General features: G+C 46.4%; 1 protein-coding gene and 1 long non-coding RNA gene across 2 annotated transcripts in view; one reads left to right on the plus strand and one right to left on the minus strand.

The window, feature by feature from the left end:
• Positions 1 to 3,742: 3,742 nt before the first annotated feature.
• Positions 3,743 to 15,267, minus strand: part of Acer2 (alkaline ceramidase 2) — a 48,453-nt gene continuing 36,928 nt past the window's right edge. The window contains exons 5-6 of the mRNA XM_050157377.1: positions 10,583 to 10,720; positions 3,743 to 7,859 (exon numbers count right to left, since the gene is read on the minus strand). Of these exons, the coding sequence (XP_050013334.1) occupies positions 7,673 to 7,859; positions 10,583 to 10,720 (325 nt within the window). The 3' untranslated portion in view covers positions 3,743 to 7,672. The remainder of the gene's footprint in view (positions 7,860 to 10,582; positions 10,721 to 15,267) is intronic.
• On the plus strand, positions 8,559 to 9,545 carry LOC126510702 (uncharacterized). The gene is made up of 3 exons (XR_007594468.1): positions 8,559 to 9,274; positions 9,338 to 9,400; positions 9,464 to 9,545. It is a non-coding gene; the product is annotated as an uncharacterized lncRNA (long non-coding RNA).

Here is a 15,267-nt window from a genome sequence, read left to right on the forward strand (position 1 = left end):
GAACATCCACAATCATGAGAAGGCAAAGATAGAACTGCACATTTCTGGAAGATTCTTTTTTATTTTTATTTATTTGTATATCTACCTATTTATTTATTTGGGATTTGTTTGTTGTGTGTTCGTTTTGAAACAGGATTTTTCTATGTAGCCTTGGTTGTGTAGACTAGTGGCCTTGAACTCACAGAGCTCCCACTGCCTCTGACTCCCACGTGCTGTGATTAAAGGTGTGCGCCACCACACCCTCCCTGTACTGGTAAACAAGCATCATTCAGTCTCAACTGTACGGGTGCTGGTGTTTTAATCTTGTGCTTATCTTGTATAAATGGGGCTGTTGATCCCAGAGGATTAAAAAGCAAAACAAACAAACAAACTAAAAAAAGCCCTCCATATAGGGGCTGCAGCCACAGTTAAGAGCACTAGGTGTCCTTACAGAGAAAGGACAGGGTTCCATTCCCAGCACCCACATGGGAGTTTCTGGCGATCTGACACCCTCGTCCAGCCCCTGAAGGCACTGGGCACACATTTGGGCAGAACAAACACAGAAAGTAAATAAATCCTATAAAACACATAAGCAACAACAAATAGACCTCTCAATAAACCAGGTGATTGACACATGTAATCCTGCCTTGGAAAAAGGGGGCAGGAGGATCAGGAAACCAGGTCATCCTGGAATTTACATAAATATTGAGTTTAAGGCCAGAGTGACCTACACAGATCATGTCAGATAGGTAGATAGACTCATGGATAGATGACAGGCAGACAGATGGACAAAAACTTCCTTTAGACCACATCTGTATTAAGTTGGTTTTTCGTACAGAGGTGAATTTCCTTTATTTTTTAAATTCTAGCAATATCCAACACCTTAGGCCATGAAACATGAATTGTTAAGGGGAGAGAAGAGGGAGTGAAGGCCGAGAGATGGTTGAAAAAACCCAAGGCAACATACATGTACCCTGAAAAAGCTTCCAAATTTATCAGACTTTTGAGACTGTTTGGAGACAAGTTGGCACCACTGGTGGCAATACCATATATTGTCACAAGGTGGCGCGACTACTCCATTGGTTTCTGGTCCAGTAGCTATGCTCAATTGTTTTGTTCACAGAATAGCAAATACCATTATACCATCTTGCTTTTTTCCTATTCCTTTCTTTCCTTCCTTCTGCCCTCTCTCCCTTCCTCCTTCCTTCCTTCCTTCCTTCCTTCCTTCCTTCCTTCTTTCCTTCCTTCCTTCCTTTCTTTCTTTTTTTCTTTCTTTCCTACATGGATCCTGGGGATTGAACTTTGGTCAGCAGGCTTGACAGCAGGTGCATTTAATCATTGAGCCCTCTTACCAGTCCCCCCATATTGGCACCTTAATGTAATGCATATCTTTGAGTCTTAATCCTTTTCTTTTTCTTTTTCTCTTGATTCTTTTTTTATCCTCCTCCTCCTCCTCTTCTTCCTCCTTCTTCTTCCCTCCTCCTCCTCCTCCTCCTCCTTCCAGAAAAGGTCTCACTAAGTAGCCCTGACTAGTCTAAAATTTGCAGTGATTCTTCTGCCTATGCCTCCCAGGTAGAAGGATTATAGGCATGCTATTGCATCCCCAACTGGCCTGGGTTACACCCCTAGCTCATACAAGTCCCTGGGTTACACCTTGAGCACATACAAGGCCCTGGGTTACACCCCTAACACATACAAGACCCTGGGTTATGCCTCTGGCACATTCAAGGCCCCGGGTTACACCCCAAGCACATACAAGGCCCTGGGTTACACCCTGAGCACCACTTAAAATGTTTGTCTTAAAAAGGAGTTGGACCCCAACTCTGATCTTTAAAACAGAGGGCGGGGAAGCCTGTAGAATTTCTGTCTCCTTCAGTCGGACTCATACAAGCAGGTTGCAAGGATATCCAGGGATACACTCTGTACTGTTTCCTGTACATAGAACCCCCTTCCCCAGCTTCTGCTCCCCCCTACTCAGCCTCTTCCCCAGCCTCTGCCCCCCCCCCACTCAGCCTCTTACCCAGCCTCTGTCCCCACTTCCCAGACTCAAAAGAGACTGGGGGTCCTATTTTCGGGATCAACGGACCAATCTGAGAACCAGAAAGGATTCAGATCCTTGCTTAGTCTTGCCATAGAGGGAGTTCTTTATCAAGGGGAATGGATCCTAGGGACACCATTCCCCAGAAAAATCACAGGCAGGGACACGACCCTAAAGAGAAGATCCAACTTCATCAGACATCACAAGGTTCCAGGACTGTCAGAGAAAAGTCTAAAGAGCCCACTGTGAGGACCTTTGGTAATTCTGGCCCTTGCTCTCTGGTCACCTTATTTAACCCTGGAGACACTGAAATGACCGTCACAGGAAGTTATAACTGTAAGGAGGTAGATGCAGTTGCTGCCACCAGTCACTGACTGGAAATGTCACAAGATATGGCCTCCCGTGACTGCCTGGAAGGCAGCACCAGCGAGCTGTCATCTGAGTAAGATGCCACATGACATGTCGCAGAATTGTCTGGTACTCTGTGCTGAGAACATGGTGCTGTGTTGGTTTCACAGCTTGGAAGAAATCAGCAACGAACTAGATGCTTCTTTGAAGCGTGTGTGGTCACAGATGCCCAGACCTCTCACCAGGCAAAGATACTGTGCTCTGCAATCCATGAGCTTCATGCTTGCTTGTGGTGGTGACTCCTGCCTGTAATCCAAGCGTTCAGGAATCTCAGGCATAGTGGTTGCTATGAGTTTGAGGTCAGCCTGGGCTACAGAGTGTTCCAGGCCAACCTAGGCTACAATATGAGATCCTGTCTCATGGAAGGGAGGGATAGAGTTCATTTTCATTACAGACACTTTGGAAATTATTTTGAAGATCCACACGTGGCTATCTTACTTCTCTATTGCTGACCAAGACCAAGGAAACTTATTTTTATTTTTTATTTATTTATTTTTATTTTTTGTTTTTTTGTTTTTCGAGACAGGGTTTCTCTGTGGTTTTGGAGCCTGTCCTGGCACTAGCTCTTGTAGGCTGGTCTCGAACTCACAGAGATCCGCCTGCCTCTGCCTCCCGAGTGCTGGGATTAAAGGTGTGCGCCACCACCACTCAGAAACTTATTTTTAAAAAGCATGCATTTTGGGCCTACAGTTTCAGAGACTTATAATCCATGGTGATAGAGCAAAGGCCTGGTGGCAGCGGAGAGCTCACTCCTTGATCCATAAGCAGGAGACAGAGAGAGTGGACTAAGAATAGTAGAAGGTGTTTTTTGTTTTTGTTTGTTTGTAATCCTAAATCTTTCCACAATAGCTCCCCTCCAACAAGGCCATACTTCCTTCTCCTTCCCAGACAGTTCCACCAACTGGGAACCAAATGTTCAAACGTGTGTGCCTATGGAGACCATTCTCATTCAAACTACCACCCTGTAGCCCCATTGGGAGGCAGAGGCAGGAGGATCAGCAGTTCAGGGTCAACCTCAACTATATGTATGTAAGTTCAAGACCAGCCTGGGCTTCATGAGATTCTGTCTAAACATGGGACATGGGAGTGGGGGAGAACAAGCAAACAAACGGGTTAACAGGATGGCTCAGAGGGTAAAGAAAGGCATTCGTCACCCAAGCCTGGCAACCTGAGTTTGACTCCTGGAACCCGCATGAAGGCAGAAGAAGAGACTCGTCTCTACGTGTGAGACACGTAGATTCATACACACATCATACATATACACATACACACATAGATAATAATAAAAATGTTTAAAGAAAGAAGTCATCTCAGAAATAGATACATATACATATTTATTCACAGGAAGTGCCAGTTAATGGCTTTAATATTAACAGTGGTCATCAGAGTTCTCTCTCACACACAAGCATAAAGTGCAAAAGGTCTATAAATTCCCCCGGAGCAATGGTTAATGTCACCTCAGCCAGAGTACATACCACCCACATACAGCACACCCTACATAAAAGTATAAAACACAGTATGATATCGGAAAATACTCTATTTACTTGGATTACATATTGTGGTTATAAAATAGTTTTTGATCTGATTTGATTGTAAGAAAAGATACAAGCCCTTTGGAGTGACTTAAGAGACTGTGGGAGAATAATGTCTATAAAATCTAATGAGAATCCCACTCTGGCCAGAGATGCGTCCTTGGCCATTGGGACCAACAGCACCTAGGTCAAGCCCTGGTTAGGAGGAATCCAAGCTCAGCTAGAGAAAGGAACTGGGATAGAGGGCTTGGCAGGCCAAGCTCCAGTCCTTGCCTGGACCCCAGAGATAGTCATCAGACCTGAGGGAAGAACCAGGGAAGGTTCAAATCCCAGTGCTGGCTCAGAGTGGGGTCAGAAGGAAACGACTTCTGAAGGAGGTTTTAGTCGCCTGAGAAACCCAACCATCTAGATTTGTCCTTCAACACAACACTGTTGACCTGCAATGACTGTTTTAGGCACTTTTCACCAGAGAGACCCCCACTTCCCCCGCATGGATCACGTTACAAATGGATACAGACATTAAGAGCTCCACTGAAGAGCTGGCTTTGGCATCACGGGGCACTAGAGAGAGGAGCTCTCCTCCTAAGAATCAACCATGGATCAAAACTGTAAAATCATGGACAGAGATGATCACTTGGTGACACTTGGCTTTCTATGTCCTGAGATGGGAGGCAGATTTGGGACAGAATACCCTGATACCCATGCTAGTGACGGTGGTCATGACCCTACCCATCAGGGAGGGAGAAGATTCTGGACTCAGTGGCCTCAGCCTGTCTTTACCACTCTTAAACATGACAGTCCATGAAGTTGCATCTTTAACAGCCGTTTACCATGACACGGGGATCCAAACGTGAAGTGTTGCATTGAAAGCTGAAATCAGTCCGTGTCTCCGGGGCCGCTCCAGTCAGGCTTCATGGAAAAGGCAGTTCCAGCAGTGAGCTCAGAGTCCAGCAATCAGCCTTCCAGAGGAAGCCAGCTCGAGTGTACTCCGCGCCAACTCTCCGTGAAAATGCTGGCATCTGTACTCCATTCGAGGATACATTGTCTAACTGACATCTAATTATAGCTGTCATAGGACAGAAAGGACAGGAAGGAAACACTCCCAGAAGGCAAACATTGGCAAGGGATGCTCTAAGGCAATAGTGGCGTGGGTAATTTTTTTTTCTGCTGCTGCTTTTCTATAGCATCCCAATTTCTTCTCAACACATGGAGCTTTAACGTAAATATGAACGATGCCCAAAGCCCAGCTCAAACTCAGATTCATACATGTCTAGTCCCTTGCTAGCGAGCTATAGATCTCCGTTTATGATGTCGTTCACTCCTATAATCACGCCTAGCGCTTGAGAGGCTGCATCTGGGGGCTCATCATCAATTTGAGGCCAGCCTGGGCTACATAATGAGATTGAAGCCAGCCTGAGACAGAGGAGAAAGCTCTGTCACAGACAGACGAGAAAGAAAGAAAAAACACACCCCATCCCAAGCCAGACCTGGCGGCACATACGTGGAGAAGTTGCCCCCTGAGTCAGGCACTTGTTTCCTTTCACCCAATCATGTTCAAGCATTTCCATCAGTGTTGGACCCCCATTTCTAGTGGTGTCGGCAGTAAGTTCTCCCTGGTGAAAAGGAATGAGTCTTCCCTGACTTTGAGGACCACACCACTGCCACGGCAGCGCCCTCGGGACAAATTAAACCTTGTGTCTAGAAACCCTCTCGACAGCCAACTTTCCAGTTTATTCATGTTATTACTTTGTGTGCATAAATGTTTGCCAGCCTGTATGCATGGATCCCAGGGGACCGGAGTCACAGGGTATGAGCTTCATGTGTATGCAAGGAATTAATTCTGAGTCCTCTGGGAAAGCAATATGTAATTCTTTTTTCTTTCCTTTCCTTTTCTTTTCAAGACAGAGTTTCTTTGTGTAAAGCCCTGGCTGTCCTAGAACTCGCCTTGTAGACCAGGCTGGCCTCAGACTCACTGAGATCCGCCTACCTCTGCCTCTCAAGTGCTGGGATGAAAAGTGTGTGCCACCATTGCCCACTGTATTCTTAACTGCTGAGCTAACTCTCCAGCCCCAACCAACCCTTCCAGAGTCAGGCAGTTGGGTGTGTCTTCAATTGTGCAGGGTAGAATAGATAAGAGCAGACCACGTGCCCGGGAAGATAAGCCAGAAACAAGGATGGCTTGATTTTGCCCTCTGAAAATTTCTAGACTCAAAAACCAAAGTGCTCAGCAGCAATTCTGAACCCCTACGTAGCCACAAACATTCAACTCAAAAATCATTTTAAATATATTTTAAGCTATATAGTAAGATCACATAAACACACACTCAAAACCAAATATTTCTGCCTTGGAAATCCCCCAATCAAATAACTTGTGTGTTTGCTGCCTGGGAGATGCAGGGAATGCTATAAATTTAATAAAAGACAACTTACTTCCATAAAGATGTGTTCCTATAAACAAGAAATAACCTAACAAGTGACTTGTAAAACTTCAAAGCCACAAAAGCGAAACGGAGTCTATTCATGTAAAAACTTAAGTTCAGTTTCCATTACAGACCCTGTGAAAATTCTAACCAGGGTACAAGTTCCTGAGGTGCCAGAACCAACTAGCTGCTTCTGAGCTCATGGCTCGGAACAGTGGCCTCGTGACTCCGATCCCCGCCTCCCCACAATGGAATGTCAGAAAAGAGAAGGTGCCTGAGTTACAAACATCCCTGAGATATCCCACCTCATGCCCTGAAGACCCCTGCCTACCTGTGACCCCCAACCAGCTAATCAGGGTGTAGTGACAGACAGAAGGACAAACAGACAAGTGCTCTGAGAAACCGATTAGCACCAGGTAAGTGAGAACAAAAGCAGGAGGCCCAAGTTCCCAGGAAGCAGCAGAGGAACAGGGTCAGAGTCTTGGAGGTGACAACATCCTGGAAGCTTCCAGGGAGAACTTTCCCCCAAAGCTTCACACACACTCCACAGTCAAAACCAGAGCTGCCTCAGTGACAGAAATGAGCTGTTGGCGTGCTCAGAGGTCAAGGGGTAAGCAGAAGGGCTGTGTGTGGAGTCTTCACACCAGGGAAGACTACTAAGCTTCAGGAAGAGCAGAAACAGTGTCAATATTTAATATGTGCTTACAGCGGAGGGCAGGTTTTGGCACAGAGGGTTACTGCTTTGCCCTCTGACACCAAGTCTCCCTCTCTCAGCCGAGGTAGTGGTTGAAGGACCCACAGCTCATGGAAAACCTGCGAAGGCTGAGAGGCGCAAGTGACAAGCCTGTCCCCTCAGTCACAGGCCCACTGTGTGTTCTGTCCACTTGGTTTTGTTAAAGGACAGTGAAAAGCTCTGGCACCTTCCATCACAAAACCCGAAAGTCTTGTAAACCAGAGAAGCTGACTCCTGTGTACTGCCAAGCAAGCCACCTTGTCCAGCAAGAAGTTGCCCTGGGTCTCCCAAAGAACTGCTCTGCCACCGCCAAAATGGACAGGCAAGCAAGCCCCCATGCCTAGAAAGGATGCTGAATAAGACACACCTACTCTCCCTGAGCCCTGCATCCCCCATCTTAGGGAAGAGATGGACCTCCTCCCCAGGCACAGTGGTCCAGAGGAACAGAATTTTAAACAGACACACCCACACCGATTCTTCAACCCCCGTGGCTAGTTTTGCCAGCAAATGAAGCCCAGTGCACGAAGAGAAATAAGTCGAGAAGCCAGCCACTGCCTTGCCATCATGTGATCTTGACTGGCGACTTCTTGCGGGCACACAGGAGGGACACGTAGGGGATACCGATAAAGGCCCATTTCTCACTGGGCCAGAATCTGATGACTGGACCTTGCTCGGGTATCTCTGAGGCAGCGTCGAAGTAGGCGAAGCACACGCAGCCCAGGTATGCGGCAAGACAGATGAAGATGTGCCTGCAAAAGAGGAGAGCGGTGAGCCTGGCATAGGCTCAGACCGTGCGGTTGCAGACACCTGCATCTCCCTGGGCCACCCGCCTCCCCGGCTGTCACTTCCATCCAGAGAAATCCTGTCTTGGAAAACCAAAACCAAAAGGAAAGAAAAGAAAGAAAGAAAAAAGATAGATAAAATAAAAAAAAGTCTCACTCTGTAACCCAAGCTGCACTTGCTTGTAATCCTCCTGCCTCAGTCTGCCGACTGATGTGGGAGTGTCATATATCAATCTGTTGATTTCATTGGTTAAGTTATAATAAACCAACTGCTTGGCCTCAGCTTAGAACATAGATGGGAGGAGTAAACAGAATAGAATTCTGGGCGGAAGAGGAAGTGAGGTCAGACTCTGCTCTGCTCCCGGAGAGACCCGACAGCTCTGCTGGAGCAGAGACGCCATGCTCAGCTCTCCCGGGTAGACGCGATAGCTCTGCTCTCTGAGGCACACGCGATGAAGATGGATGTAGGCTAGAATCTTCCCGGTAAGCGCACCTTTATTAGACACATCATTAGAAATGGGCTAGACCAGGTGCGAGAATTAGCCTGTAAGGGCTAGAGTTCATGGGCCAAGCAGTTCTTTAAATGAATACAGTTTGTGTGTTATTTCGGGCGTGAGCTAGCCAAGCGGCTGGGGTGTTGGGGACGCAGCCCCGCCGCTCTTATTTCAATAGCCGACTATTAAGATTTTGACCCTGTACCATTATTCTCAGTTTATGTGGTGCTGGGAATCAAATCCAGGACTTTGTTTATACTAGGCAAGCACTGTACCCATTAAATCACATCCCCGGCCCAAGTCCTTAGTTTAAAGGAAAAAAAAAAAAGTGTGTTGCCATCTTGTAATTTAACCTATAAAGATTAGACTCAATATAGATGTTTTTACAGATTATTTACAAAAGTTTCTAATATTAGAAATGACACGAGCTCGGGAGATGGTTTAGTGGAAACAAACTCTTACTCTGCAAACATTAGGCTCCCAAGAAGCTGTCCTAAACTCTCTTTTTTATGGGTGTGTGTCTAGAATTCCTTTTTAAAGCTCTCTCGAGTTTTATGTGGATGTAGTCAGCCCATATTGGCGCTATGTAGGCCCAGCTGGCTTTGAATTCACAGATGCTGCTGACTCTACTCCTGAATATTAAAGGTGTGTGCCACCATGCCTGGTGGTTCATTTCTTTTTTTTCCCTCATTTTTCATTAGCATGAAGGAGAAAAAAGAACTCTTTTGTGGAATTTTGTGCATAAGTGTGCATGTGTGCATGTGCACACACACACATACACACACACACACAACTCTGTGTATGTAATGGACTTCCTTATGTAGTCCATACTAACCTGGATCTTGTGGCAAATTTCCTGCCTCAGCCTGTCAGCTGCTGGGAAGGCAGGTGTGAGCCACCATCCCCAGATCACACAGGGATCTGTATGTATCCTCTGAAGACAGAGGGTAGGTGTGAGCCACCATCCCCAGATCACACTTGACTCAGTATGTCCCCTCTGAAGACAGAAGGCAGGTGTGAGCCACCATCCCCAGATCACACTTGACTCAGTATGTCCCCCCTGAAGACGGAAGGCAGGTGTGAGCCACCATCCCCAGATCACACTGGACTCAGTATGTCCCCCCTGAAGACGGAAGGCAGGTGTGAGCCACCATCCCCAGATCACACTGGGCTCAGTATGTCCCCCCTGAAGACGGAGGGCAGGTGTGAGCCACCATCCCCAGATCACACTGGACTCAGTATGTCCCCTGTGAAGATGACTCTAGACACGGATGCACTATTGCACTTTGCCTGGATGCTCCTAATCTACCAGGACATTCGACAACCATTGTTCCCTGCCACCTTTCATATTTAGCAGTCATGAGGAGAGACAGAGACTCTGCCTTGTCCTGGGTTTGGAGCTGAAGTAGCTGCTAGAAAGAAAGCAGCTCCACATCCCTGCTTCCTCCTTTTTCACTGGAGTTTGAACCCAGGTGCATGCCAGGCAGGCACTCTACCACTGAGCTACTCCTCCCTCCACCCCCACTCCTCCACTGCCTCCCCCCCCTTCCTCAGTGTGGGTCTGTGTGTAATTTGGTAACCTCCATTTTCTTTTCTTTGACCTTTAGATTCATTCCCAGGCTCCCCAAAACATAGATGCTCTAGCTCCTTATCATCAAACGGTCTGACTGATGGTCAACAATAGACTCCAGTCCCCAAGTCTCTCTGGAGCTGCACAAAAGAACAGGTGAGACTGTCCCGAGACGACCTGAGAGAGCCAAGCTCTCATTGGTCACATGGGCCCTGAAGGCGTGGTTCCTACTGGGGACCGTCCTGTCCTCACGTCACTTAGGTCCCCAACTCCCCCTCCCCCACCCCCCATCCAGACCTTGGGGCTCAGGTTGCAGACTCACCTTTCAGGCTCCCTGGTACTCATTAAGGAACTGCAGGAGACGCTGCCAACTCGCCGCCGAGCAGCCTAACAATTAGGTTGGGGGGCGGGGGGGGGGGAGATTGCCCTGGCTAAACCAGCTCCCTGGAGCCATTTTCACACTTTACCTTACTTTGTTTCTAAAATGTCTGACAGGAGAAAGGAGAATGCTTGGCTCTACGCCCCTCCCTTGAGCCCACCTGTGCACCTGGCCGGGAGCACCCAGCCCAGCAGCAGCAAGTGGGAACACCCAGTGTCAATGCCACCACCCCAGGGCAGGAGCTCACCACACGCAGTGCAGGTACGGGAAGTGCACAGAGGATAGCAGCTCACAGAAGACTCGGTCACTGATCCAGCAGAAGAGGGCGAGGGCCCACCAGAGGCCGGAGAAGAGGCCCAGCTTAAACACGCGGACATTGTCACACCTGCAAGGCAGAGGGAGAGGGTCAGTTCTGGTGGCCGTAGGGTCTGCTGGCTACCTACCTCTCCTGTAGCTCCACAACTTGTCTTCTGCTCCAGCTCTTGGCATTGGCGTCTTACCGAACATAGCCACAGATGTAAATATTACAGGTACACACGGGCTCACATGACCTTATTTCCCACCAGTCCTGGCCCCGACTCCAGATGCAGAGAACCCACCGTCTTGACAGGGTACCCTGATGTCTGACACAGATACAAGTTCAACTCGTCTTTCCTCCTGCCCACAGACCCCACATCCAGTTTCTTAGCTCTTCTTTCAGAATCTACCCCAAATCTGCCTTCTTACTGTATGGGTCCAGGCCCCCATCATCTCCTCCTCTCTAACCTACTGTCACCTTTGTCCTTGTAGTCAGCTGACAATGTTCTGCTCCAGGCCCTAATGAGAGAGAGCATTCACAGTGGCCAAGGCCTGTGCCCACGCGTGGGCTCCCCTTCCTTTTCTCCCCATGGTCCTCACTCACCTTTGCTCAAACTATGCTGTTCCTCAAACACTCTGGGGCTCAGCATGAATGGGCCCTACAACCTTCCTGCTTGCTTTGTCTTTGCCCGGGGTACCCTTCCCTTTACATGGCCCTGTGGTTATCTGTCTCCAAGAGTCTGCTCAGGCAGCCAGTGTGGTTAGAATGAGACCTTCTCATTGAATGAATCCTTGGTCCTCAGTGGGTGGCGCGGTCTGCCTTTTCGCAGGAAGTACACCTGGAAGTGGGCTTTGAGAGTTTAAAGACTCATGCAATTTTGAGCTTGCCCTCACTGCTTCCTGTTTGCTGTTTATGACATGAGCTACCAGCTTGCCACCATGTTTCCTGCTATGATGGTGATGGACTCTTGTGCCTCTGGAAGTGTGAGCCCGAAGAAACCCTTCCTTCTATGAGTTGCCTTGGCTCTCCACGCACTGACAGTAAAGCCCTGATACTGAAGACAGCACATACCCAACTCACGGAATACTGGGAATTTAAGCTGATGCCTACCTAGAGCCTTCACCCCTATGGACAAGTATTCATGGTACTGGAAGGTAGTCCTCATGCTACCAAAGGAGAGAGATAAACACCAAACAGTTACAAACCCTTTGATCTACAAGAGTGACTTTCCCGCCTGCAAGATCTGTTGGTAGAATAGTGGCCCAAAACTTCTAAGTGCTCTAAACCATGGAGCCATCTCTCCAGCCCCCAGGAAAAGTTGTTTTTAAAGTATTTTAAATACAAGAGAATCTTCTAGCAGTGTGATTTAAACATCCCAAAGTTCAACAATGTGAGGTCATGACCCTGAATCAGAATAAGCTTTCATTTTCTCCTGGTGAGAGAAGGTTCAGAACAAACACTGAAACTCTAATAGTCAGACACACTTCAGGAAGGAAGGCTAGAGAGAAGCAAGGCGATAAAAGGCAGACTTTCCTCTTTGGCCCCCGGGGGAAAGCAAGGCACCATGAGACAAACTGGTGTGGACATGCCATGCCTTATGAAAACAAACAGGAGAGATGCTGGCAAGAAATGCGAAGAGTGACAAGAGCACCAAGAGCGCCCCTTTTCCTGGGAATCTTTTTCCCCCTTTGGTTTTTTGAGACAGGGTTTCCCAGTAGCTATGGAGCCAGTCCTGGAACTTACTCTGTAGACCAGGCTGTCCTCGAACTCACAGAGATCCACCTGCCTCTACCGTGTGTGTGTGTGTGTGTGTGTGTGTGTGTGTGTGTGTGTAGGTGTGTGTGTGTTGCGGGGGTGTTCAACTTATGGGGGCAGCAGAGATGTATGTGAAAGACTGAATTTTATCCACATTGCCATGCTAACGAGTAGAACAATGAGCAAGACCAGAGGAGATGGTCAGGAAAAAAGCTTCCGGCTTGGGCATCTGAACAGATAGTATCCCTATTTAGCACAACAGGAAACTCAGAGAAGACGACGGATGAGAGAGACAGGTAACTCTCCACGCCGGTGACTTCTGCAATTACATAAGTCAGGAAAGCAGCTAATAGATTAAAAAAAAAAAAAAAAGACACTATAGATAAGAAAGACTGGGTTTCAGTGTGGTGGTGCAGGTGTTTAATCCAGGAGGCCAAGGCAGGCAGATCTCTGAGTTCAAGGCCAGCCTGGTTTATATGGTGAGTTTCAGGACAGTCTGGGCTACACAGGAAGACCCTATCTCAAAATAAAACAAAAACAAATACAAAAAAACAAAACAAACAAACAAACAACAACAACAAAAACATTTAAATCTAGAATACTCTACTCACTTCAGGCCAAAAAGAAGCCAGCACCACTGGACTGAATGCCCCAAATGTCATGCATTTTACATATCTTCAACAGCTACTTAGTCACATGTCTTCCACAGACCTTTAATATCTGTTAGTATCCAGGCTTGGATAGATGGGAAGTTGAAAGCTGGCCCCAAACCTCAGGCACCAGAACTTCAGGCCACAAATAATGAGAAAAGGCCATTCAGTGGGCATCTCCAGTCAAGAACACAGGGAGGACCCCTCGATAGAAAAGGAAGGGTTCATACAAGAGAAGCTAAAACTGCAGGAGGTATTTGTCTCTTTTTCTATTGCTAGGAGTCCTTCTTCAAACTTAGGGACTTATGGAAGGCAGCTGATGTGGTGGTTTGAATGAAACTGGCCCCATAAGCTCCGGCGTTTGAACCCTTAGTGCCCAGTTGGTGGCGCTGTTGAGAAGGTGGGGCCTTGCTAGAGGAACTCCGCTGCTTGGGGAGCTCTGAGTATATAATATAGCCTCTCCTTCTTCCAGTTCTCTCTGCCTCCCGCTCCACATTTGCTGTAGAGTCTGTGGTGGCCTCTCTGCTTCCTGGCTCCTGCCGGCATGCCTGCCACTTACTGGCATGCTTCTCTACCACAATGGACCCATCATCACTCCAGAATTGTAAGCCCAAATCAACTCACCCTTCTAGAAGTTGCTGTGGTGGTGGTGTTTGAGCAGAGCAACAGAAAACTAAATAATACAACTAGTATTCCTTTTTTGTTTATTTTTGCTTCAAGACAGTCTCCCTGTGTAACCCTGGCTGGCCTAGTGTAGCTCAGGCTGGCCTTAAGCTCACAGAGATCTGCCTGCCTCTACCCTGAGGCTACCTCCAAGTGCTAGGATTAAAGACAAGCATTACTATATACAGCCACAACTAGTATTTCTTGACTAGCCACCATCAGATAGATTCTGCACTAGATACAACTTATCTGTTTTTTACAAGGAATAGTTCCAAAGAAATGTATTTGCTGTATTTAAAATACTGAATTAATAGTCACTCAATAACATACATGAAAAAAATTAAATCAACTACAGAAATCACTAATATCTTTTAAGAATGCCGACTACACCACATTTCAAATAGTTCTTTGAAATGCAAATATTTAATATTTGATGACATCATCAAGCCATTACTGTAAATTATAAAAAGTGTAATTTTGAAGTTGTATGTGTGTATGTAGGCATGTATGTGTGTTTTTATCTTTCTAACTACAAGCCTTCCTGAGGACTGTTAAAATTTCATTTATTGCCCATTTAAAAACATTACGAAATTGAAGAAGTCAGGGTCTGGGAAGAAACAGAAAACTTGTTGTCAATGTTAAAAAGACACTCTTCCTTAATAATCTTTTATATGAAAAGCAGATTAAGTTCTATTGTAACTCCTTCCTCTACATACAGCAAATACTGAGATAATATTCAAGGAGTTAAGTAGTTAATATTAATCTGTCTCTAACAAAACTTTATATGCAAATAAGATATTTATATAGAGACAGAGTATAATTTTCTTAATTTCATTCTATTACATTTTCAAAAAATAGGTCATAAAATTTTTCACTGAGGCATTAAGACACTATTTCATCTTCTTTTCTCTAGGATATAGATAATTTTAGCTTAGATACAACTTATTTACACTCACTGGAAGATCAAAAGACATAAGCTGTGTTGTTTAGTTTGCTGCCGTATTTGTTGAGACAAATTCTCTCTGAGCTGGCAGCTCTGTCTTAGTTTCCTACGTGTTGCCAGGGCCCCCAGCTTTGTTTATTCATTTTTTAACGATTTATTTATTTTATGTTTTGCCGGCATGTATATCTGCATGAGGGTGCCGAATCCTCTGGAACTAGAATTACAGACAGTTGGAAGTTGCCATGTGGGTGCTAGGACTTGAACCGGGGTCCTCTGGAAGAGCAACCAGTGCTCTTAACCACTGAGCCATCTCTTCAGCCCTCAATTTTTTTTTAATAGACCTTAATCTTATTATGGAAGATCCAAGGAAGCGAAGAAGATGCCCTGAATTTCTGAGCTATTTAAAGGCAAAGCCAAGGGGGCTGGAGAGATGGCTCAGAGGTTAAGAGCATTGCCTGCTCTTCCAAAGGTTCTGAGTTCAATTCCCAGCAACCACATGGTGGCTCACAACCACCTGTAACGGGGTATGGTGCCCTCTTCTGGCCTGCAGGCATACACACAGACAGAATATTGCATACATAATAAATAAATAAATAAATAAATAAATAAATAAATAAATAAAG

The sequence above is a fragment of the Alexandromys fortis genome, unplaced genomic scaffold (genome assembly GCF_014885135.2).
Source record: "Alexandromys fortis isolate MF-2015 unplaced genomic scaffold, M_Fortis_MF-2015_v1.1 scaffold_64, whole genome shotgun sequence".
In the NCBI taxonomy this organism is placed as follows: Eukaryota; Metazoa; Chordata; class Mammalia; order Rodentia; family Cricetidae; genus Alexandromys; species Alexandromys fortis.